This window comes from Rattus norvegicus, chromosome 5, assembly GCF_021556685.1.
Source record: "Rattus norvegicus strain SHRSP/BbbUtx chromosome 5, alternate assembly SHRSP_T2T, whole genome shotgun sequence".
Taxonomy (NCBI): Eukaryota; Metazoa; Chordata; class Mammalia; order Rodentia; family Muridae; genus Rattus; species Rattus norvegicus.
In genome coordinates, this window is record NC_141538.1 from 144,786,607 (window position 1) to 144,812,600 (window position 25,994).

Genomic DNA, 25,994 nt, shown 5'->3' on the forward strand with positions numbered 1-25,994 from the left:
TTTGTTTGCTTGTCTTTGAGATATGGTCTAGTGGTTTGACTGAGAAATGTCTTCCACAGGTTCAGGAGTTTGGATTGGCTCCAAGATGGTGGCACTGTTTAGGGAGGCTATGGAGAGGTGCAGCCTTGTTGGAGGAAGTCATCACTGGGAGCAGGCCTTAAGAGTTTACAGCCTTGCTTCATTTCCAGATCTCTTTCTGCTTTGTACTTGTGGTTAAAGATACAGTTTCTCAGCTTCCTACTGAAGCTGCCTGCTGCCATGCTTTCTGTACCACTGTGGACTCTCCTTCAAGAACCATATGCAAAGAAAGAAAGAAGGAAAACAATTCTTCCATAGGCCATTCCTGGTCCTGTCCATTTTATTCCATCAAAGAGAAAAGTAGCCAATACACAGGGTCTCATTCAAAGGCCAAGACTAGACTCAGAATCAAAATAATCTTTCTGCTTCAGTCTCCTAAATTCTGGAATTAGCTCAATGTTTCCTTAAGATATTAACCAGAGCTTCCCATTAAGAGCAGTACCGGTGTTGTGTGTGTGTGTGTGTGAGTGAGTGAGCGAGTGAGCGAGTTGGGGGGGGGCACTCGGCTTGTCAGTGACTTTCCCCTCCCTTCTTACTTGGGGGGAGGGGTCTTCCAGTAGTTAAGACTCACTTTGAGTCTTTTTTTTTTTTTTTTTTTTGGTTCTTTTTTTTGGAGCTGGGGACCGAACCCAGGGCCTTGCGCTTTCTAGGCAAGCGCTCTACCACTGAGCCAAATCCCCAACTCCTCACTTTGAGTCTTACATGGACCAACTACCCCTCCTCAGACAACAGCCTCTACACCAACGCCAAGATTGGCATCATCTCTGCCTTCGATGGGGGTTCAGTCTCTAGCTCAGAGTCGGAGCCTGAGGAGCCCCAGAACAGGAAGATACTGTGGACAGAGGTCAGCTAAGTCATGCAGGGCAGGCCAGAGGAAAAACTGTAGGCTCTCCCATTGCATCCTCCTTCATTCATCACTAGAGCCCTCAGAACCATTGAGAAGACTCTTTTCCTTTTCGCTTTATTGTTATTTTGCATAGAAGCTCTTGGACAACAGCTGTCACCCCCTGCCCTGTGTCCACTATTTTTAAATGTATGCCCTTCAGGGGTTCCTGTCCTCACCAGAAATTTTTTTTTTTTTTTGGTTCTTTTTTTTTTCGGAGCTGGGGACCGAACCCAGGGCCTTGCGCTTCCTAGGCAAGCGCTCTACCACTGAGCTAAATCCCCAACCCCCTCACCAGAAATTTTAAACCCAAACACCCTAACTTGGCAGCTCTTTCTGTGGAGGCCAGACCTCCGAGCACATGGTGTCCTGCCCACCCTACCAGCTCCTCCAGCCCTCAGAGCATGTGCCTGGAGGACGCCTGCTCTGCTAGGCTCTCCTCCCAGCCCCCCTCACCTCTGTTTGGTGGACTTTGTGAATCTGTACTGCTCTACTTTGACAAGATGACCAGATTGGCATAATCAGAACCAACCCCCTCTCCTTTGTAAGGATTATTTTTTGAAAAAGCTGTCTCTTCTGTTGAAAGACCAGATTCTTGAAGAAGTTTGTGTGGTAGAAAAGGAAAGTGGAGACAGCTTTGCAGCACCTTGGCATGATCATTCTTCAGCTGTTTAAGCCTGCCCAGCCAGCCTTCCAGAAGGCCACAACAGTAGGAGAGAGCAGAGCAGCGGCAGTGAAACGGCTTCCAGGAGTGGGGGTGACTACTGTGGGTGGGCTGGGAGGGAGTTCTAGGTGGGGAAGGGGTTTTGTATTAAGGGTCAGTGAGGATGTTTTGATATTTCCTGCTACTGAAATTTGAGTCTGAATGAAATGCCCCTATTTCTGATGATGTCCATATTGTAAAGCGACAGATTCATAAAGTAATGATCAAATCTTCACTTCTGTGTGTACTTCTAAGAAACAGAGCCAACTCTTTTGTATGTAAACACCAAGAGCGACTTACCTGGCACTAAACCCACAGCCCAGCCCAGCCTCCTGCCCTCCTTCCTTCCTCCTTGTCCCCACGGTGTGATCCAGTCCTGGCTCTGGCTGTGGTCAGCAGATCCCAGTGGAGGGTTTCCACTGGGATGTAGGCTTCATGTAGTCTGTAGGCTTCATTTCTTTGTCTTTTTCCTACTCTGTTGCCAGCATTTGCTGACTTCTAGTGTATACTTTGTAGTCTCAGTCGGGGTTTGATTCCATCCCATGGAAATAAAAAGTATGCTGTGCTACTGCCCAGGAATTGTCCTGCAAGTTAAGGCTTCCCCTTTACTACAAGACTATAAATAAAGACTTATTTTATTCTTAAAAAAACAAAGAGCAGTACCTAGAACCTTGACGAGTATTGCCAGAGTTTCTGTATGTGAAGTGTTCCTGGAGTCCTTCAAAAGTTCCCAAGTGGCAACTCCTAAATATAAGAAGACCCAGAAGTTAAACACACCTCTCTATTTTTTGTCCAATTTCTCAAATAGATGATCTTGTTTAAAGTACCTATGTATGATGTCATTACAGTGTACTCCATATTTATTAGACAACTGATGACAAAGACAACCTTTAGCACAAGAATGCCATTTATTCCCCTCCCCACTTTTCAGACACATGAACACAAAATATCCCTGCAAGCCAAAACAAACAAACAAACAAACAAACAAAACCCCCCCCAAAAACCAAAAAAGCCCAAACCAGTAACAGTAACAAGAACCTCTGCAAAATTTAAACAACCGTTACTCATCTCACATAAGGATACAAACCCTTCCTTCATAGCTTAGAAAGTACCTCGCATCGCTGGAGACAGACATCCAGTCCAAATTAGTAAAATGCATTTTAAAGCATTACAAGTCTAAGCATACAGAAACAGAAACCACACCATCGGTCAGATGAACACAAGCACTTTTGGCTGGTGGATGCAGAAAGAATGTGAGTGTCGGCAGGAAGGGGTAAGAAAATGGTTGATGTTGAAGCAGTATTAATATGGCGCCCGCCCTAACCTCTGCTTTCTCAAAATGAAAGCAGAGCAGCCACCTTGTACTAAGCAAGGGAGTCTCAGAGCGTCCTCGGAGGGAGGGTAACCATGGCGGGGGAGACGGGGTGAGCCTGGTTAAAACAGTGCTTTATCTTTGTCCATGGGAAGGAGTGGGTAGCTGAGCCAGGTGGGCAGGTTTTCATGTAGGATATGGGCCAGACACCAGATCCTAAGGTACAGACCACTTAGGCCACACCTGCTTGTGAACCATCCCCTTTGGAAGCAGCACGTAGAATTTACAGCGAGAATGAATGTGGTTCACCTGCCCAGAACACTGGCTACACCAAGCCGGCTGCTTCCCTTTATAAACAGCTCGGGTTTCAACAACTAACGACAACACATCAACAACAACAAAACATAATTGGTTCGACATCTGGGCCTTTCCCATCCGTAAGGTCCTGTGCTCCTTAGCCCCAAATAGTCACTCCTTAGAGTCGCTACACTGAAATCTTCCTCGCTATATGACAGGACCTAAATAGGCTGTGTTTTAAAAAACCAAACAACCTAATTCTACTTCTAGAGAATGCACACCTCCCATTGATTGACACATGCATAACAATTCAGTCAGTTTTGGGGGGGGGTATCTATTTGAATTGCCAACTCTTGTTCAATTAAAACTATGCATTCAGATTGGCTTGCGATGGTATGACTGCAATTCTGTTGTTTTTTTTTTTTTTTTTTTTTGGTTCTCCCCCCCCCCCCCCCCCCCCCGAGCTGGGGACCGAACCCAGGGCCTTGCGCTTCCTAGGTAAGCGCTCTACCACTGAGCTAAATCCCCAGCCCCATGACTGCAATTCTTATTCTGCAGTGATTGCCTCTTGACTGTTCACCCCCTCAGCAAGTTTCCCCCATCCTAACTCTTCCGTGTCTCTTTCCACTTGTCCAGAACAACAGCACCACACCCTTATTGGTACTGTTTTCCTACAAAACTCAGTCTCTTGTCTTTCCCTCTGGCTCTGCACCGATTCACCCCGGCATACGAGGGCTGACGGTATATTCAGATACATTGTTCATGGGCAAACCTCGAAGCCAACTGCGGGAAGGTGGATGGAGCGTCTGGGCACACGGCTTGCTCACTGTTCCATTATGTCGGAAGATCCCAAGAGTTTCTTCTGTGTATTGTTAACAAGCGAGCCCTAGGCACTCCAGTGCAGGTACGGTGCCCTCTGGCTAGCTGCCAGCCCCCTCTTGGTTCTTCGCCTCACAGACTCCAGGCAAGTTTTCCTTTTTCTGAAAAAGCTTCCTTTTGTTTTTTCCCTCTTCTTGGGTCCAGAGTGGCTGGGCTGCAGAGTATTTTCTGTGCTTTCCCTGAACAGGTGTGAATAAAAGTGGCAGTCAGCCATTCATCAACATGTCCTGATTTGTATAATCCATGTGAGGTATTTGCAGAAAAGGAAAATCTCAGAGAACAGACGTCTGCTGTCTCTTCACTGCTATGTTGTGCTTCAGCCTCAGGACTTGCTTTTTCCCACGGTCTGCAGATTAAGGGGGTCTGCACCCACCCTCACGTGCTATAGGATTAGATGGACATTGGAAACTCTCTTGGAGACCAGTCTCAGCAAACACTGGTGGCACCGCTGAGCGACGACAGCACACGGAAATGTAAACATTTAATGTATCTACACACTTGTTTAAAAGACTGAAGGGAAACAGTGTTTTATATTGCTGGGATTGAGAGGGCCCTTTAACAGATTTGGACCTTGGACCAACTAAAGGGTTCAAGCAAACACCCTTTATCATCTGACCCAGTGTTTCCCACCAATGGTTTCTACAGAGAGACTGCAAAATTGACTCTAGCATATTGCGTCTGTCTCTTCCCAGCACCCTCCTCAGCCATGAGGAGTGTGGCTCTACATAGAGCCTCTTGCCTTTCACTCCTTACCCTTCCAGGTTGGAGTAACTGTGCGCTGGAAACCGCAGGTAGGACTACCTTGACTATGTAACGCTTGTCCTTTACCAAGTACTATCTACACTAAATACAGGATACATTTTCCCTTCATTCTAACTGATACTTGCTTTACATCAACTCCCTTTGTTACGACAAGAAAAGAAGTCCTGTCTTCCTGTGAGGGAATCCAGAATCTATTACAGAGAGAGAGAAAAAAAAATCAACTTCTACAGAGTTTTAGTTGAGAGAGAGATGGGCAAAGCCAAGCACACTTCAGGCTGTCTTGTAAGCAGCTGTGTGTGCAGCCTTGATTCCCAGGGAAACTATTTTTTTACTGGCTGGTACTTTCTTTTCAAGTGCAGTACTGCTCAATGAGCCTTATACATCAGCAAAGCCTGACCAATCAGAAAGCATCCTGGTTCCAGCTTTTTTTTTTTTTAAAGTGACAGGACACTGACTATAAAATAGGTTTGTTTTGTTTTTTAAAAAAACAATTATTTAAAGGACATGGAAATCCATGTCTTTATAAACTGGTTTCAGAATATCCCAGTTATGAGATACAAGAAATAGTTGATAAAATCATACTGAAATCTTATCTAGAAAACTATGTCAGGAGGAAAAAGAGCAGAGACCTTAAAAATGCTTATTGCCAAAGTTAATTTTCTATGAGAGAAGTTTAAAGATCGTTTAGATCTAACACACCACACAGCAGCATAAAATGGGCACTTTTGAAAATGTGGAAAAATACTAAAAACTAATTCTTTTTTTTCCCAAATATGGAGAACATGGGTACTTTTTACCATTGGCAGTGTTATCTGTCCCTGTGACACACATCACATCTGCTTATGTCACAGATTCACAAAAGCCAGCCAAGGAAGGGAGCTGCCTGTTCAAATCTCAGCCAAGTATTAGTGCAATCACCAGGCAGCCTGTACTCTACAGCGCAGGCCCGGAGAGGTCAGTCAGATAACGCAGTGAAGGTAACAGAGTTCTGGAAAACTTTCAAAACTTAATGCTCCTCAAAGGCATTTGCAGTGGCAAAGTAAGAAATCTCCATTAAGAAGTCTACGGACCCACTCAATTAAAAAGTTACATGGAAATGATCCAGGTCGTTTGGTTTCTCTCTTCCAAATGTTCTTATGTACACACTCCAGTCAATAACACAGAAAAAAGGAAATACTCCTCTTATAAGACTAGATGCGGTGAATACCACAGCTAGCAAAATATTCCACAGAAACCCTTCTTGGAAAGTCCTTTAGAAAGTCAAGGCTAATCAGCCTTCGCACGTTGAGGTAAAAATTCTGCCCAGTGCATCAGAAAACATAATCTATGAGTATCTATTTCTTAAAAAAAAAAAAAAGGCTCGATTTTGTTGATGCATCAGACAGGGCTACAGAGTACAGATTCAGTGCAACTTTTCTGAGCTGCTGGTAGGGACCACCTGAAATCACTGTGCACTAAGAGAGGCAGTAGGCATCTGAAACATTTTGAGGATGCGTGGGATGCCAAATTGGTTGAGTTCTTTTCCAAGACTCTCAGGCAAAATACATAGTGTGCTGGGTATCATGGTGGATCTGCACCGCCTTAGCCAAGGCTTGAGGATCCCGGCCGTTGCTCTGTCCTGACACGTGACTGCCTTCCGCACTATAATGAGAACCAAACAAGAAATCAGGCATTAGCAGAAGCCTACTTGAAACTTCAGTGTTTCAAATAGCACAAACAGTCTTGTACTCAAGAACATCTTGGCTCAAGCCTGAGCGACTCAAACAATTTATGTTTCCTTAGACATGTTTGTTCAACTGAAAAGTACAGTACAACTTACTTAATGGATCGTTGCAATAATTAAATAATGTTCACAAAAATCAAGTGTTTGATAGCACCTACATAAAGACTTCACTGCCCCTTCTGTCTGCTTGGTTTCTACTCGTTCTTTGAGCTTCAATTACAAGTCATGTCCCTCTTAGAAACTTCTTTGACTTCAAAGTTCAGGTCAGGGTCACCTTGAATATGTTTTCACAGAATACTGTGCTTTTCTTTTACAATGTTCAACACAATGGAAATGAAATTGTTAGTTGGGAGATTTCTAGGTATTCTCAGGTATTCTTTACTGGAATGAAATCTTCAAGAAAAAAGTATTCTTCTCCTCCCCCTTCTATTTTTTTTTTTTTTTTGGACAGGATCTTACTGTGTAGGCTTCGCTGGCCTCAAGCTCACAGAGATCCCTTGCCTTTGAGGTGGGTACCTCCATGCCTGACTTAACTTTGTTCCTTCTTGCTAACACTGTTTGCTACATTAATGAGTCCATGGGCCTAGCAGAGTGCTCACAAGTTGCAAACATACATCTTGGGATACCCTGTACCAGTGGGTCTGAAAACCATCCCTTTCTGAGTGCTGAGGACTCAGTCTGGGGCTTCATGTGTGTTGAGCGCTGTAGTCAGCATGGAGCCCCACCCTAGGCCCCTCAACTTTTCTCTTTGAATACTGATGTTACCCGAGTCATCTTTGACTTCACCCTCTTCTCCTCCACTCACCACTCCAGCCCAGGAATAACAAGGACAATCTTGCTCCAACACAGTTTTCCACTCCATGCCTGCTATTCTCTTTTAATATGTTCCAGCCAAAGAAAACTAACAACGACTGTCCAAAAATGTCACTCGCACTCTCTCTCTCCTGCCTGGAAAATCCTCTTTCCTTTGTAAAGCTAAGCCCTACCCACACAGATAGAAAATCTTCACCAGTCTTTCCTGTGATTTCCCATGCATGGTCATCTACTTACCCGTTTTACATTCACCTTTATTACCTCCATACTGAAACATAAAATCCCCACAGGCAAGAAACATGACTTACTAATCTCATATAAATAACTTCTAGTACCTAGCACAGCACTGGGCATACGTACCAAATGCATGTATTGCATGAATGAATGCATATTAAAGAATGCAAAGTGTAAGGCCACAGCTGGGTGCTCTCGGTAAAAATCTCCTACAAAATCCCTTGCAGAAATAGACTTGCAGTAGAATGTCTACTATTTAGCAACTGGATTGAGACTTGGGGAAGAGCCCAGAAGCTGCTACACCTCACAAATGGCTATTTAGGAAAGAAAATTAATGCAAAGAGCATGTTTAACCATTTATTAGTAGCTCGGTAATAGGTCAAAATGCCTGAGTCTCTTGAGATCCCTATCTGAGAGTGAAGATAGTCACTTCTGTTTCCCCATGAGCCCCAACTTACTCTGGTCAATTCTGGATTGTACTGGAAGTGAAATGACCTAGGTAGGACTCCTTCGTGCATGAAAAGCAATGCATAGTCAGTCTATGACTACTCTGACTAGAGCCAGGTTGCTCTGCCCACCACCTTTGAGGCTGCCTGGGACCTCAGCAGAAATGAAATGTAGTTCGTTCTATGTGAAAACCACAGGCAGCTCCAAATGAGACTCCCTTAGAGACACAAGTTTAAACAAGCTCGAACCCTTCTTGGATCAAAAGTCACATTGAAAGTTCTCAAAGCCTCATGCAGTTTTAGTTGTTCCTTGCAGGCTAAACCTTAAAAGGAGGTTTAAATCTTGAAAGGGGCTTTCTGCATAGCTTGTTTTTAAAAGCAAATTCCACAACAGGAGAGAATTTACTGAGGAACTTGCCTGTCATGATCTTTGTCCACCAAATGATACCTTGCCCGGAATGCTACAAGCCGGGCATAATATGCAGGGGCAGGAATGGAGACTGAGCGTGTGCACCTCACGTAGGTGTGGCAGAGCTGGTAGGTCAGCAGCTGCAGTTCATCCGCGGTAAAGCAGTTGTCATCCCACAGGACCTGGTAATGTGAAGGACGACTGGTTCCCTGGAGGGAGAGTTTTAGGATTAATGCATTTCTAGCAGGACTTGGCTACTTAAGAGACAAGAGGAGCTGAAATCTAATTTTCACTTAACAGTGTTTCTGCCTCGCCCCATACCTACAAGTAGATCCCTACATGGTAGTCCTGAAACATAGCAGTTAACACAGCTGGGCACAGCATTTGACGACAAGTCTACTCAAGCTGGCTGCTGAGCTGGCAGAGTTCCCTGTCAGGTCAAAGATCTGGACCAGCTTCCAAATTACCTGAATTCCTGCATGACTGCAGAGGTAAAAGTCAAACTCCGATGGATGTGTGATGGTGCTATCCACCGTAGTGCCTGCTGGGACATTGCCACTTTTCCCCACCTGTTAAAAAGATACAATTTTAAAAAATACAATTAACTGTCTGAGTAACAAGCTGGCTTAAGGCCACATCTAATGTGTAAACAAGTTATGTGAAGTCTCACAGCTAGATCAATTTAAGATGTTAAGCCAGACATGGTGATTCATTCCTGTAACCTCAGCATTTGGGAAGCCCAGGCAAAAGGATTGTTCTGAGTTCAAGGTCAGCAAGGTCAGTTTGGGCTACAGTGTGAGACCCTGCCTCCAACAAGAAAAAAGTTGGGTCCCTTTGTAACTTTTCCTTAGACCAACCTTTTATCCTAAAGCATATTCTCAAACAAGTCTCCAGAGCCTTTTTGGAGAATCCAAATAATAACTTTTTCTATAGTTTTGTGCATCTATATTGCCACATGTTTATAGATGATACTCTGTATGCAGAGAAGGGGAAAACAGAATTTAAGGAATGGAAATGTAGCTCAGCTAGAGAGTGCTTGCTTAGCATGAGCACGAGGAGCCCTGGGTTCAATCCTCAGCACTGCGACAAAGAAAGAAAAGACAAACATTCCCAGAAAAAATGACCTCCATTCCTCACCTGAGAGAAAAAGAACCCCCAGCACACACAGCTTTCAGGACCAGAGAAGATGAAGGTCTTCAAACTGGTTCACCAGGTTCACCAGAACTGAAAAGTGTGTAGGCTCAGTCCTGTATGTGTATATGCACACACAGAAGTGCTGGCAGATGACTGTGGGAAGCCTCTGCTGAGACGGAGGCTGAGAAGATAGTTCAGAGCCAGGACAGTACTCATAGCCTTGAACAGAGCAGAACATCTCTGTGCCTCCACCTAATCATCTATAAAATCAGGTCATGACCTCTTGCATTTCTAAAACCCTAAAGTTCCGGAAAGGGGAGCGGGGCACTCCAGAAATGCACTGAACAGCAACAAATTAAATTTTATCTCTGTCTGCTTTGCAATGAGAAAGTTTAATAGCACAGAGGCATATGTTTCCACAGGGTTTCTTTGACCCCTTTCTAACTACTATTCCTTCCTCCCAGCTATGAATCCCATAACGATGCATATAAGCGCTTGCATATAAGCACTTGGAGTAGAGAGCACTCTTCCTTCAAATTCATATCAAACTTTGATATCTAGCTGAGCCAAAGAAAGAATAACCGAGTTACAGTAATTCCTGCTTATCTCAAGTTATGGCTTCAGTTACTTGTGGTCAGCCAATGCTCAAAATATTAGCACATGGGAAATATTAGCACACTATTAGCAATGGAAAATAGAGACATTTTGAAGAGACATTGACACATGTTGCTTTTGTTACCTCCTTGTTTTTTTTTTTGTTTTTTGTTTTTGTTTTTTTGTTTTTTTTTTTTTTTTGAGACAAGATCTGTTATATCGCTTAGGGTGGCCTGCCATTTAGTAGTATGGGTGGTCTTGAACTCACAGCTCTTATCTCAGTCTCCTGATTGCTAAGGTTACAGGATTGAGATACCATGTCTGAGTCACATAACTTTATTTTTTTACAGTTTATGGCTTTCTTTTATTATTATCGATCTTTACGATGCCTAGTTTATAGTTTAAATGCCACAACAGGCATGTATGTATGTTTAGGAAAAAGTGTGTGTGTGATGTGTGTTTGTTTGTTCTGTGTAGAGTTGTGTGTGTATATGTGTTATGTATATGTGTTGTATGTGTATGTATGTGTGTTATGTGTAGGGGAGTGTTTATGTTGTATATGTATTATATGCAGTATGTGTGTTGTGTTGTGTGTTTGTTGTGTGTATATGTTGTGTGTGTATGTGTTATCTGCAGTGTGTGTGTATGTGTGGTATGTTATATGTTTGTTTGTTGTGTGTATATTTTGTATGAGTGTTGTATGTTTTATGTATATGGAAGGTTTGGGGGTGTATATGTTGTGTGTATGTATGTGTTGCATATAGTGTGTGTATATGTGTGTGCGGGGTGTGTGTGTGTGTGTGTTTCACCTGGGAGTCTTATATCCCCCATGAATAAGAGGAACAAATATATACTGGGTCGAGCATCTTTCCTGAAAGTGTGTTCTTTAGGAATATTAGTTTTTTTCAGTGTGCTTGAATGTTTTTTTCTCAAGTGAGGACTTTTGCATTAAAGCACAGTTTATAAGCCTTTTTTAGAGGGAGAAATGTATCTCAGAGGATAGCACATGCCTGCCACGTGTGAGGCTATGGCTTCAGAGTCTAGCAACACACACACACACACACACACACACACACACACACACACACACAGCCTTTTCTAATATATAACTTTTCAAAACAACTGTTTAAGTGGTATGATATTTAAGAAGACAACAGAATATGTGGTGTTTCCAAACCTATTTAACCTCTTTTTTAAAAAATATCTAGGAATTTTGAGTGGTAGTGGCACATGGCTTCATTTCCAGCACTTAGGAGGCAGAGGCAGGTAGATCTTTGAGTTTGAGGCCAGCCTGGTCTACAGAGTGAGTTCCAGGATAACAAGCGATACACAGTGAAGCCCTTTCTTGAAAAACAAAACAAAACAAAACAAAACAATCCAAAAACATAACAATGAAAACTCTAGGGCTCTACAGATGAAGACCCAAAGCTATGTCTGTATGATACCTGGAGGAATAGAAACCAGACACACTGAACTCAACAGTTATTGCTTGAACACCCAAGCTAGGCCTGCCAATGTTGAATCTAAGAGCCAACAGCAGAATGAACGAATGAATGAATGAATGAATGGATGAATGGACTTCCATGACACAAGCATTTTGGTGCAAAATGATACAGGTAAAGGCACTGGGGTTACTGGTAGGGAGGGAGTAATCACACTATGTCTTACAGCTTAAGGAGGCATTGGAAAGGACATCAGAACTCAGCACTCAGGAGGCTTAGGCAGGAAGGTAGCAAGTTTGAGGCCATCTTGGGTACACAGCAAAACAGTCTCTAAATAAATAAATAAATAAATAAAATTGGAAAATGTCTGAAAACACTAGATGTGCTCTGAACCCAGGGACACATGAATAAACTATAGTTTGTCTATATTGTCATGTCTGAACTCAGCAAAGGGTGGCACTTCAATATACTATACTAAATAAGAAAAGCCAAATTCAAAAGCTACATGTTTCTATTCATACTTATATGACACCATGGAAAAGGCAAAATTATAAGCGAGAAATTCCTATCATTGCTGCCAAAAGTTAAAGTCAGAAAAAGGTTGAATTACAAAAGACTTTTCTGGTGACAGCAACCTGTGAGCCTGGCCAGTCAGGAAATGGAGGAGGGAGGGTCTCAAAGTTACGGATTGCTCAGGCTACAGAATGACTTCAAGATCAACCTAGGTATATTAGTGAGACCCTGTTTCAAAATAAAAGGTAAAAGGGACCTGGGGGTGCTGAGTGACAGCACACTTGTTATATGTGTGTGACCTTAGATTCAATGTCCAATGCCATTGAAAAAAGAACCTTGCAGTCCAACTGCTATCTAAAAGGCCCTTGTAGTATACCTTAACACAAACAACAAAAAGGACTGGGACGGAGTGCTCATGCCGAAGAAAGGAATGCGGTGGGAAATGGGAGACACCACGAGGACACAGTGGAAGAAGAAATGGGGGTGTTGTTTTGGCTCCCCAGGGAAGACATGGAGGAGCAGAGGAAGTTGTCGTGTGAGCAGTGGCGAACACTTGGAGGCTTCTGAGCAGTGGGGTGTGTTTTAGAGCCCAAGCCCTGAGAGCAGGATGAAGGAGGGATGGGAACAGAGATTGCCGGAGTCTCCTGAACTACAAACCATTTCTGCCTAGAGTAGAGGAAGCGAGAGAGATTTGGGGGCAGAGCACAGGAGATTATTTGGCAAACTGGACATAGCAGGGACAATGAGGCAGGAGAAGAATTTAAAATGACTAAGTTTGTAGTTTGGCTAACACAGAACAGAATGATGCCAAGCACCAGAATCTAAGGATAAGTAGGAGAGGTTGTGGATGGGGATTAAGCAATAAGTGGGAGGTTCAGACGTGTTTTGCTTGACATGCCTACGATAGACTGTACCACGGATGCCAAATATTTCTGTGCCCCTCCCTGGGGGAAGATTATAAAGTTCCACCCAGCTACCACAGGAGTGGCCATGTAAATTGTTTAGATTAAAATGTGGCCCAAAATGTGTTACTTTTGGGCAGAAGCCTTAAGAGCCAGCACTCAGCTTGTCTTTTCTTTTTCCCCTTCTGCTACATTGACTGGCAAGGTTCCAGATAGATTGTCAGCCTAGGTTCCAAAGGGAGGACAACAGGGTCACAGCTGCAGCAGGGCCACAGTGAATATGTATTATGAGCAAGAAATGAATGGTCGTAAGCCACAAAGATGGGCGTTGTTATCACCACTACACAGCAGGGTCTATGGAGACTGATACAATGCTCACAGAGCATCTGAGGGAAAATATCTGGTAGATAATTCAAAGTACAAATCAGGAGTCAGAACAGCATAAAGGTAGGAATATGGACTTGGTGCTGATAAGCAAGTCGGCCTAGAAAAGTGGATGAGTTCAAATTGAGAAGAGGAAGGAGTCAGGGAGGGGCTGGAGAGATGGTTCAGTGGTTAAGAGCACTTGGTTTTTTAGTGGATCTGGGTTTGATTCCCAACTACCACACTCCTCACAAACATCTGTAACTCCAGGCCCCAGGGATCTGTCCCCCAATCCCCTCTGACCTCTGCAGGTATCAGGCACTAATGTGGTGAACATACATACATGAAGCAAAACACTCATACACATAAAATAAGATAAACAAACTTCACTTTTTTTAAGTAAAGGGAATCTGACTGCAGAGGCAGGTAAGAAGCCTGGCAATTCATATCGCTAAAGCCAGAGACGGCTGTGCTGTCTTAAGTATGGCTAAGAGGTCATTGTGGAAGTCTGACAGGGTTAGAGATGAACAAGGCAGAGGCACAATTTTAGTTCTCTCTCTCTTTCTTTTTTTTTTTTTTTTTCGGAGCTGGGGACCGAACCCAGGGCCTTGTGCTTGCTAGGCAAGTGCTCTACCACTGAGCTAAATCCCCAACCCCCTTTAGTTCTCTCTTTAACTTCCTACTTCCTGAAAATCCCAGGATGAAGTCTGATGTGAGGGAACAGACAACACGTCGAGTGATTGTTCTTCTAAAAGGGAATTTGTAAAAGGAAAAAAAAGAGGAGGTTGATTGGGGGAGTTGAAGAAGAACAGCTTCTGTAACACAAGAAGGCCAGGAATAAGGAAGATGAGGGCCTAAGAGCTGGCTCAGCGGCTGATGACCTGCGTTCCATCCCTGGAATCTAGATATAAGTTGTCCTTTGACCTACTCACACACATACACAGGAAATTAATTAAGTAGTGGTGCAGAAAGAACAGAGTTGAAGGCAAGTGTGGGGAGATAAACCTGAGATGTGAGGGAGGAGATAAGGAAGCACAAGATCACATTTGAAAGCAGAGGGTAGGTAGGCAACTGACACAGTCCTTGACTTCCAGGCCCTGGCTTCCCAGACAGCAGAGGTAGAATTCTGAGGGCAGCTATGCCTGCCACTATACTGTCAGGGTGGAAGGTAGGTCTTTGTCATCATTAAGACATAGATAAGATTTTAAAAAATGGGATAAACACTTAATGGGGAATACTACAAAGAGAAAAAAATCACATTTAAGGTTTAAGATTTGCTCTCGGGGTTGGGGATTTAGCTCAGTGGTAGAGCACTTGCCTAGCAAGCGCAAGGCCCTGGGTTCGGTCCCCAGCTCCAAAAAAAAAAAAAAAAAAAAAAAGATTTGCTCTCATGTGCTTATAACATAGTTCATGACTAAATAAATTATTTGTTAGCCAGCCACTCCCATCAGCCAGAGAGGAGAAGCAAAGCAGAGGAGTGAGTGAACATATTTTGGAGTTGGAGGCAAGCAAGGGAGCCAGAGATACTGGTGAGGGTATAAGGTAAACTCAAGAACCAGACATCAGTCCTGAATGACGGCAAAGAACAGAGCTATAGAAAGAGAATCCATGGTCTGGCAATCAATCGCTCGGCTTAGGCTTCCTAAGGTAGTTGAGACTCTGTGTTCTGTTCCCAGCACTGGGGTGAGGGGTAAAATAATCCAAGTCCTGGATTTCCTCTCCACCACACAGAAAACTGCATGGACAGAAGTTTATACTGGGACAGAGAGGAAACCATGGCAATGAAAGATGGGTTGCAGGATATTTTCTGCTTCAATTTCAAGCAAGCATTCAGATGATCTATGTTAGCAAAGTCTAAGAACTATCACTGAGTCAGACGTAGAGCAGTTGGAGGACAAGGATTTAATGTAAACTGGCTAGCACCTGGGACCATGGGGGAAAGAACTCAAGGGTCCTGTAACTCGGGAACCAAACACAAACATCTTGTTTCTGGAAAACAGACAACTTTTGTCCGGAAAATAATAGGAGGAGGCAGCGAGCTTAATGATCCACAACAGCAGAGCAGATCTGGTCCTTCCTAGGCCTGAAGGAGAGCAGGACTGCACAAATGAAATAGTATCATTAAAAGTATCCAAAAAGTAGCCATCCAATATTGTACACTTGGAACTTAGCGTCTTTAAACAGAAATACTAAATCATAAATAAAATAAATAGAAATGTTTTATTAAGTGCCGGTAATTACACCCAAAGTAAACACTCATTTATTAACTTAATCTTTACCATACCTCAAGATCTTCTTGCTTTACCTGCTACTGGAACTACAGCTGTGTAACCACCAGGCCTAGCTGTCGTTCACGGTCACATTCACAGGCAAGAATACAGACTTCTTCAGTTTATGAGGGGATTACTTCCAATAATCTCATTACAAATTAAAATGCTTATAATGAAGATTTCACCTAACCTATCTAACCTTCTGAGTATCCTAGCTTAGCAGTGTAGTGCACTGTAGACTGTCTACTGTTTACTCAAGTGAAGTTGGCTACATTATAGAGAGCACAGTTATTACAGAATGCAGACTGCTTTCACAGTAACAAAAAACTGACAATTCCAAAATCTGGAGCTGGAGAAATGGTTTAGCAGTTAAGGGCACGTGCTTCATAATCCTGAGGGCAGGTGTCCCAGTAAATGTCTGTAACACTAGGCCTGAAGTAGAACCAAGGCAGGAAGAATACTGGGGCTCACTGGCTTCCAGCCGAGCCAAGAGAACGCAAGCCCCAGGTTCAGGGAAGACCCTGCCTCAAATGAATAAGCAGAGAATAGCAGAGGGGAACACCTGATGCCCTCTTTTGACCTCTGCATGCATGTACAGATACACACACCTATATACATTCTCATGCACATACACACACACACAAATAGATAAGTAAATATACACACATATACATACATGCATATATACACACATTATATAAATATACATACATATACATAAATGAAAATCTTAAGTCAAATTATCATAAATTTTAATTGTAACTTAGAAAAGTAAAGTCTCTTGCCTGTGATTAATAAGTATGATATCATAATTCTTCCAAGTGGATACCCCAATAATTCCCTAAACTGAGGTGATCCTGCTTTATACCCTAGAACTATCACTAGCAGTTCACCATAGACTGCCTACTGTTTACTCATGTGACTGACTATATTATAAGAGTAAAAAGCAGCAAAAACCACATGTGAAACTCTGGGTTTGATCTCCAGCAAAACGTGTGCGCGCGCACACACACACACACACACACACACACACACACACACACACAATGTCATTTTGAAGTTGCTTGTTATACTCTAATGTACCTGACGTGTTTCTAACCAGCACCCATCAAAATTATACAAAAACAGCTTGTGATGGTTAATACGGACTGCCGACTTGACAGGATCTAGAATAATTTGTCCAGAATAGAAACAAATCTATCTTGGTTTTGTTTCTTGAGACACGGTCTTTTATATAGCCCTGGCTGCCCTGGAACTCCCTACATAGATCAGAGGCTTAACTCACCTGCCTCTACCTCCCAAAACCTGGGATTAAAGGCATGCACCACCACGCTCAGCTTCTAGATTAGAGTAACTGGTGTGGGAAGTCCCACCCTAACTGTGAGTAAAGAGAGCTAGGCACTTACTGATTGTTGACTGTGACATAATATAACCAGCTGCCTGCAGCTCCTGACATCGTGACTTCAATCATGATAGACTGCCCCCTCAAACTGTGAGCCAAAGTCAAGCTTCTGTCAGGTATTCTGTCACAGTGATAACAAAAGTAACTAATCTACAACTCTCCAAGCCCTCTCCAAAACTTGAGAAACCAGCATTTTTATCACACAAGAGAAACATTCATCGTTAACACTTGTGCTATCTAGAACCAGTCATCTAAATTCAACTGCAGTTAATATATTTATTAAATTATTTTTAGACACAGGTGTTTTAGAGGATATTGTAAACATCTGCTCAAAACCACATTTACTTGTCACACAGTCTGATGAGGAAGCTTACAGCGCGTCTCCTTACCCTTTCTGTTTTATCTGCACAGAAGAGTCGTGTGTGATGTCGCTTTTGTACCACAATGTAGGTTATTCCTGGCCGGTAGTCTTCCTCCAGACTTATACATGCCTTTCGAATTGCTATTAGTTCTGGCCAAGCTACCTAGGAGACAGAAGGGGAATTTTGTTTCATGGAGAACTTGCCAAGAATCCCTCGGGTCTCGTGTCTCCAGTGGCAGGTAGGAGGGCGCTCTGTCAGAGCACTGGTAGGCTGATGGCCCTGAGCTGAGGGGAGCACCTGTTTCATCTGTCCCTCGGATACCCCTCCACGGTAGTAGATGATGCGCGTGGGCTTGAAGCGCGTGGACTTATAGAACTGAATCAGCAGCTCCCGAGCCATGCTCGTCAGGTCCTGCACGACCTCCTGACTGAACAGGAGCTCCTGGGCAATCTCCTGGCGAGATGTCTGCACCCGGACAGTGGCACAGTACCGACTGGGATGGCCATCCATGCTGCCCACCACCGCTGCAATAGAAGGCTTCTTCCCATCCCCAGCAGGTGGATGAGTGACATCTGCTCCCAGGAAGATGACAGGCTGCTGGAACACTGAGGGCCTGTCGAATATAAGAAAACAGTGACACTCAATGTGTCTAGAAAAATGTATCACCAGCGGTAACTGCAGGTATAATCTTAGAAATGAGGAACCTCTGAACATTAGGAAAGAACACTCTCCTTCCAAAAACTAACTCCCTTTAAATTGTGAAATTTAGGGAAGTGAATCAAATTCATTCTTATCAGTTTCATACAGACTTATGTTATATTTATTTATAATAGATTATATATATTCTCAAATTTTATACATAATATTTATCACTTAAACCATGTATTTTATTTATTTTTATTTGCATACACTCCTACACAAATATAATCTCTACAAGAGTAGGAATTTTGGGGCTGGAGAGATGGTTTAGTGGTTAAGAACACTGGCTGTTCTTCCAGAGGTCCTGAGTTCAATTCCCAGCACCCACACGGTGGCTCACAACCATCTGTAATGGGATCTGATGCCCTCTTCTGGCATGCAGATGTACATGCAGATAGAGCACTCATATAAATAAAGTAGGTAAGTAAATGTTTTTAAAAAGAGTAGGAGGGTTGGGGATTTAGCTCAGTGGTAGAGCGCTTGCCTAGCAACCGCAAGGCCCTGGGTTCGGTCCCCAGCTCCGAAAAAAAGAAAAAGAAAAAAAAATGGCATTGGAGTTGAAAAGCAGATGCTATTGTCTTCAGAGACAAGGAACTGAGGACCAGATATCTTAAAGATTCACATGGGCAGCAATCCCCAAATCTTCCAGTCCTTACCAGTACTCTGTTGACCACACAGCACCATCTTGCCTTAGTGTTTGGTTACTCCAGAGCCAAGCTGACAAGTTGAAACTTAAACAAAAGCCTATGACTTGGAGAGGAGAGACATCAGTCTCTTAGGAGTCTCTGAGGCCAGGGGCTTTGGCTCAGTGATGGAGGCTGATGCAGCGTCTGACACCCAGCAGTGATCCTTAAAAGTCACTGCTGAGAGCTGGACATGGTGTTGGGTACCTATAATTCCAGCACTCCAGAAGCAGAGGCAGGAGGATTACTACAAGTTTGAGGCTAGCCTGAAGTCAATGAGGTCAATTTCAGACCAGTTAGGGTTTTGTATGAGACTCTGTCTCAAGAAAACCTAAAGAGTAAATAACAGCATTAGCAAATTAAACAACAAAGATGAATGTGTTTACCAGAGCAAGCTACAAGACACAGCACCGAGCATAGCTGTAAGACCTATGCGCTATCATAACTTACAACCAGAAACCACCTAAAACTGTGGCTATAAGTCAATAAAATCATCTCATGACTCAATATAAAAATGAGCAAAGAAGCCATGTAGAGTAGCATCTGTAGTTCCAGCTGCTCAGGGGGTTAAAACTGCTTTACCCAGAAATTCAGGATCAGCCTGGGCAATGGACAGAAACTCCTCCTTGCAGGCCCTCCTTATCTCTCTTCCCCTCCTCTCCTTATCTTTCTTTTCCTCTTTGTAGTGCTGGAGACCAGAACGTGCTTGTGCAATGCTAGGCCAAGTGCTTATCACCAAGCTATAGCCTTAGCCCGACAAAATCTGCTTTGTTATTCTGCACCATTCAGATGTAGATTTAGTAGTAATCTCAGCTACTGTCGAAGCAAGATCACTTTAGAAGGGTCTCATTATGTAGCACTGGCTATCCTGGAACTCACTATGTACACCAGGCTGGCCTTGAATTTATACAGATTCGCCTGGCTCAGCCTCCCAACTCCTCTGATTAAAGGTGTGCACTATGAAGCCTGGCAAGATTTAATTTTTAATTGCATGTATGTGCCTGTGTAAGTTTATGTGCACCACATTCATAGATGTCCTCAGAGCTTTCAGATCCCCTGGAACTAGAGTTACAGACAGGTGTGAGCTGTCTGATGTGGGTGCCTGGAACTGAACTTGGATCCTTTGCAAGAACGGTAAGAGATCTTAACTGCTGAGCCATCTCTCCAACCAAGCCCCCCACTTTAAGATGAACCTGGACAATACAGAGAGATTCTGTCTCAAATAAATGTAGAAACAAACAAACAAGTAACAAAGAAGGTAGAGGTTCAAGGTCATCTTCAGTTAATTATCTCTAGACTATTTTAGGCTACAAGAAACTCTGAGACCCAATCCTAAAACCAACAAACAAATAACCAGACAGACAAGAGAACTGAACTGGCTCCTTACAAAAGATGCCCAAATTAACCTAAACACGCTTATCATCATCAATCAGGGTAAAGCAAATTAAAATAATAAGATACTATTTTTTAATAAAAATGGCTAAAATTAACAACACTGATACTGCCAAGTATTGATAATGGTATGGGACAACTAGAACTTTCAGTGGAGATGTAAATTGTTATAGATGGGTTGGAAAAATGCCTGACTGCATCTTTGTATTCTCTAGTCTCTATAATCCCGCCATTCCACACCTGGAGTCCCACACAAGAGAAACAATGGTGACATCTATCAATACTGTAGAACTGTAATATATATAAATATATATGTATATATATATATTAGTGCAATGATATATATAATTTATACCTACATAAAATAATCCATAACAGTGAAAATTAATGAAATGCAACACTGTCAAGTGAATTGCACAAATATAATGTTAAGAAAAGGAAGATAAGCCAGACAGAATGGTGCACACCTTTAGTCCCAGCACTCAGGAGGCAGAGACAGACGGATCTCTGTGAGTTGAGGCCAGCTTGGTCTACAGAGTGAGTTCCAGGACAGCTAGGACTACATTGTGACACTCTGTTTTGAAAAAAAGGAAAAAAGAGAAGAAAAGGAAACGGAAGACAAACAAAACAGAGCATACTGCCCCACTGACTCCACTCACAGAAAGGTGACAGGTAAACAAATCTATATGACAGGTCAGGACAGTTTCTATTGGGGTTACCTGTTTGTAGGTAACTTGGGTTTTATGTAACAAATAAGTGCTATAGCCCTGGCCCTGGGAGTTAGCTTTGGAGTGAAAAGAGAGAGCTTGACAGAGTCTGGAAATGCTCCAAGTCTTACTGCTGGTGGGTACATGTGCTTCCTTAAGAAACAGCCACTGAGATGCGTGTTTGAGATGTTTTTTTTTTTTTTTTTTTTTTTTTTTTTTTTTTTTTGGTTCTTTTTTTCGGAGCTGGGGACCGAACCCAGGGCCTTGCGCTTCCTAGGTAAGCGCTCTACCACTGAGCTAAATCCCCAGCCCCGAGATGTTTTGTTTACTTGTTTTGCATTGGTAGGAATGGAATTCGGGGCCTTACACACACCGTGCAAGTGTTCTATCACCGAGCTACATCTCAGACCTTGGTTTTTATTTTGTTTTATTTTGTTTTTTGAGACAGGGTCTCACTGTGTGGCTTTGACTAGCCTGGAGCTCACTATGTAGATAAGGCTGGTCTGGAATTCATTAGCCTGCTTTGGACTCCTGAGTGCTGGGATTAAAATATATACTATCACACCTGGCTGAAAAAGCCTTGGGGGTTTTGTTTGTTTTTATTTTAACTTCATTTTGTTTTGTTTTGTTTTTTAAGACAAGGCCTTGATATGTAGCCTAGACTGGCATGAAATTCATGATCCAACGATCCTCCTGCCTTATTTTCCCCAAGTAGTGGTGGTGTGTACCATCATATCTGGCTAGAAAGGGTGTTCTCTATCATAAATCACATAACTTAAATTTTAAATAAAAATAGGGAAAAGCAGTCACGATCTTACCTTTGATGAGGCACAAGTACGTTGTTAATTCCTCCAAGCTTTGCGTTTATCTTCAGACAAAGGTTGGAAAGGGTTTGTGGCGAGGTCTTCACAACATTTTTGACCTGGACACACTGCGTGGCCATACCTAGGAGGGTATCTCCAACACGCTTCACCTCCGCTATGAAAATAAGTCACTAAGTTGGCTCCCTTTGAAACACTTAGTCACCTAATTACTAAGGGGATGAAGGGGAAGTCCTGAACATTTAACATTTATGGCCTGCAAGAAGGGCCACACGCGAGTGTCAGGTGCCAGCACTTTTTCCTACTAAACACTCAGCAGCCTGTCCTTCTCTCCTGGGCTGCAGCTCTGAAAGCCAGCCCACTTCCTTCACCCTTCTGGTGCTGCCTGCCACCGCTTGCTGGGTCTCTTGAGGTTTCTTCCCTCAGAACTGGTCTGGTGAAGAAACTCATCCCTAGCTCCACCCTCCTCAGAGCACATAGCGCTCTCTCAATCTTACTTTGTTCCCCTAAACATTAGAGATGAACAGAAGGTGACAAAAGAAGCAGACAGAGGATTGGGGGTGCGATGACATTTAAGGGCTGGTGTCCTCTGACAGTCTGACTCAGACGGTCAGCAAGAGGAAACCCTGTGTCACTCTTCTAACAGAAGATACAGACTTAGCATATCTTCTCTAGAGGCAGCCCTCATGCCCAGCTCCAGCCTACTCCTCATTCTGAGATCTCTGCGTGCTTTTCACCAGCATATTCTGCATTCCAGCTTCCTGGACCATGGACAGCCTACACGGCATTTCCAGCCCCTATCATCTCGTCACCCCTCCCACCAGGTTGGGTAAGGTTGGTTGTATCCAGACGTAGGGAGAAAAACATGGTGGCCAGCAACCTTCTAAACAGTGTTTGCTCTACTAAGTTGTGTGTCTTAGAGTGAGAAGGATGTGGTTATATGGAGCAAAGGCCAATGTCTATTGAGAATAGACTCAAAAGAAGAACAAGAAATGAATCTTGGCTGGGATGTGGCTCAGTTGATATAGTGCTTCCCTACCATTTATGAAGCCCTGTGTTTGATCCCCAGCACCACATAAGTCAAGTGTAGAGTTACATTCCTAGAATCCCAGCACTTAGGAGGTGGAAATAGGAGGATTCAAAGCTGAAGGCATTCTCTATCACATAATGAGTTCAAGGCCAGTCTACATAAGATCTTAACAAGAAAGGGGCAGGGAGTAGGGAAAGAAGAGAGGATTGAAAAGGAAAGTGTATCTATCATACCCCAACCCTACTGTTTTTCAATGTTGCAGATCAAATGTAGGGCAGGGAGCTTGCTAAACAAGATGCTCTCCCGCTGAGTTATATGCCTGTATGCACACCTGAATCTCTGTGGCTTAGACCAATGACAACGCACACCTCAGACTGTGGAATCACCTAGCTTATCCGCCAAGCCTAGGACTTGAAATCATCCCTCGTTCAACATTAAGTGTTTATACTCTTATACTAAAGGCACATGCTTTTAATCCCAGCACTTGGGAGGCAGAGGCACGTGGATCTCTGTGAGCTCAAGGCCAGCCTGGTCAATGGGGTGACTTCCAGGACAGCCAGGGTTGCACAGAGAAACACTGTCTGGAAAAAACACAAGTGTTCATACCATATACTGGTGTCTTCCCAGGCAAAATCACCACTATTAGCTGCAGGCCCACATATGTCATTTTCAGATGTTTAAACATGGGCTCCACACTGTCTGCACCTTGAGCATATTTGCAGAAACATGGTTGACCCTGGATGGGCATCCCTGCATCCTTGGAGATTTTACGAAGTTGGTCAGTGAAGCTCCTATTAAGATAAAAACAGCAGTACACAGCGCTTTTTCACACGTAAACAAACACAAAAGTCTTTATGCAGTCGCCAAAAATAGATTGGCAGTTGTACCACTGCAATTAAAACAGAACAATCAGTATTAGTAAGCTAACAGATAAGCAGTCTGAATTTTTATTACTATTTTTTGGGGTACTGGAAATTAAACCCAGAGCCTTAAGTATGCTAAGCAAGCATTCTACCACTGAGCTATACCGTCAAACCCCTTTCTGAAAAAATTATGGTTCAGCTGAACTTTAGGACTAGAATAGCATTTATATTTAAAATATTTTTTTAAAAAAATAATCAAATCAGCAATTTAGAGCTTAAAAAAAAAAAGTCCCAGTTTCAGGTAACACATACTTTGATAAGACTGGTAACGCTGAATAGGTGAGCTTGTGTTCAACTCAGAATATGTAAACATGCTTTCATATTCAAGTATGTTTAGAATTAGAAGCAAATTTTTTTTCATTTTGAAGTTTAAATTTTGGATTTAAGAAATTACTTGAATCTACGCACAAGCCAGGTTCTCACAATTTAGCCTTAGCTGGCCTGAAATTTGTTATGTAGACCAGGTTGGCCTTGAACTTGGAGTCCCATCTGCCTCTGCCTCCCTAGTGCTGGGATTAAAGGTGTGAACCATCAGACTTAGTATAAAGTAATTGACACTGACTATTGGCCAATGTCTTGTAGGGTTCCTTTGTTTTACCCCAGTTCTGTTTCTTGGTTTTCTTTACCCTTCTCGTGGCCTTCCTTACACAGGAGAAGTATCTGTACGAGGTGACACAACTGAGGCAGTTTTCCTGCAGCAAAACAAGCTCACCTAGCGAGTTATAACTGCCAAGACTGAGCTGGTTTTCATGTTTACTAGAAAAGGTGCAATGGCTATGGACACCTCCTAAGCGCTGGAGAGTGTTCCAAATAGCACTGTTCCTGCTCTGTCTGCCTCACAGCTTCTGATGAATTACTTCACGAGTTTCTACTTGAAATATGCAGAAGCTGAGTCAGACTCCCAAAGAGTTCTTAGTTTACGATATAGCGCAGGGTCTTTTCTGTGGAGCCAGATGGCATCACTGTGGGCATCAGGGGGTCAGTGCCGGTGTACCCAGCACAGACACAGAAAGATGATATTTCGTATCTAGAAGGGGTATTACTGAGCTGAAAACAGGATACTCACTTTAGCAAATCTTCCCTACATTGTTTCTGAGGCGCAAAACAAGCCACTGCCCATACTTTAATTTCAATGCCAGCATAAAACTGCTTTCCTCGCATGTCCCAGACACCCTGGTTGGGTGTGGCTACTGTTTTATTCTTTAAAAACAAAAAACAAAAAAGAAACAAAAGAAAGAGAAAAGATATTACAATCTAAGACCATTTTTATGTTGAAGGGGGAACAAACAAAACTTTATGTGGTACAGTGAGAAGTCAGAAGCAGTAGTGAGCACGACTACAGGCAAATTCAAAGGTGCAGCTTTTTTGATTGGTACGGAAGCAGCTTACCCGGCCTCCATACTGCAGCATTGGCGCCGGAAGCACCCTGCCCATGAGTTCCGTCATCTCATTGTGCACAACGATCCCAAATTCCTTCAGGTATGGGTCAGGTCCACCCAGCACGCTGTTGCTCTTCACCTAAGGAACAGAAAAGCCTGCATACATAAGAGCAAACAGGAACTGTGTCCCCTCCGGAGCTGTTTATTCTGTTTTGGGGGGCCTTTTTGTTTTGTTTTGAGCTCACAGCTGGCTAATCTTGAAGACTACGCCTTACTGACCAGTCTACTGATTTCCTCCTGTCTGTCAGGAGCAGATCTCGCTGTGGCTTTGATCATGGTGGATGTCTGGTTGTCTGTGAGCTTCTTTATACATCTCTGCCCTGCTACTATATTACAGACCTGCGAAGAAACAAAGAGAAGCTAGGTGTTGTAGAAATGGGCTTCTATACATGAAGTCCTTGTCTAGTTCTAGGAAAAAATAGTTACATAATAAATTTATGTGCACAAGATACTTCAAAAGGACTAAATTCTGCCACAAGTTTATACTATTTTGGTTTTTTTTTTTTTTTTTTTTTTGGTTCTTTTTTTTTTTTTGGAGCTGGGGACCGAACCCAGGGCCTTGCGCTTCCTAGGCAAGCACTCTACCACTGAGCTAAATCCCCAACCCCTACTTTGGTTTTTTTTAAAGACAGGTTTTCTCGGTGTAGCCCTAGCTATCCTGGAATTCACTTTATAGACCAGGCTAGACTCTAACTCACAGAGATCCTGCTGTTTCTGCCTCCCGAGTGCTGGGATTAAAGGCATGCAGCAAGACCCACCCAGTCTGAACACAAGAAAAA

At 43.1% G+C, this 25,994-nt stretch overlaps 1 protein-coding gene across 3 annotated transcripts in view; it reads right to left on the reverse strand.

Annotated features, from left to right (window-relative positions):
- Positions 1-2,553: 2,553 nt before the first annotated feature.
- Positions 2,554-25,994, reverse strand: part of Ago4 (argonaute RISC component 4) — a 45,462-nt gene continuing 22,021 nt past the window's right edge. Inside the window, 11 exon segments of one of the 3 annotated variants that reach the window (NM_001394371.2) lie at positions 2,554-3,762; positions 4,000-6,555; positions 8,549-8,748; positions 9,007-9,108; positions 17,549-17,683; positions 17,819-18,134; positions 21,821-21,980; positions 23,460-23,644; positions 24,843-24,976; positions 25,166-25,294; positions 25,435-25,554. In NM_001394371.2, coding sequence (NP_001381300.1) covers positions 6,447-6,555; positions 8,549-8,748; positions 9,007-9,108; positions 17,549-17,683; positions 17,819-18,134; positions 21,821-21,980; positions 23,460-23,644; positions 24,843-24,976; positions 25,166-25,294; positions 25,435-25,554 — 1,590 coding nt within the window. In that variant the 3' untranslated portion in view covers positions 2,554-3,762; positions 4,000-6,446. 3 annotated transcript variants of the gene reach the window in all.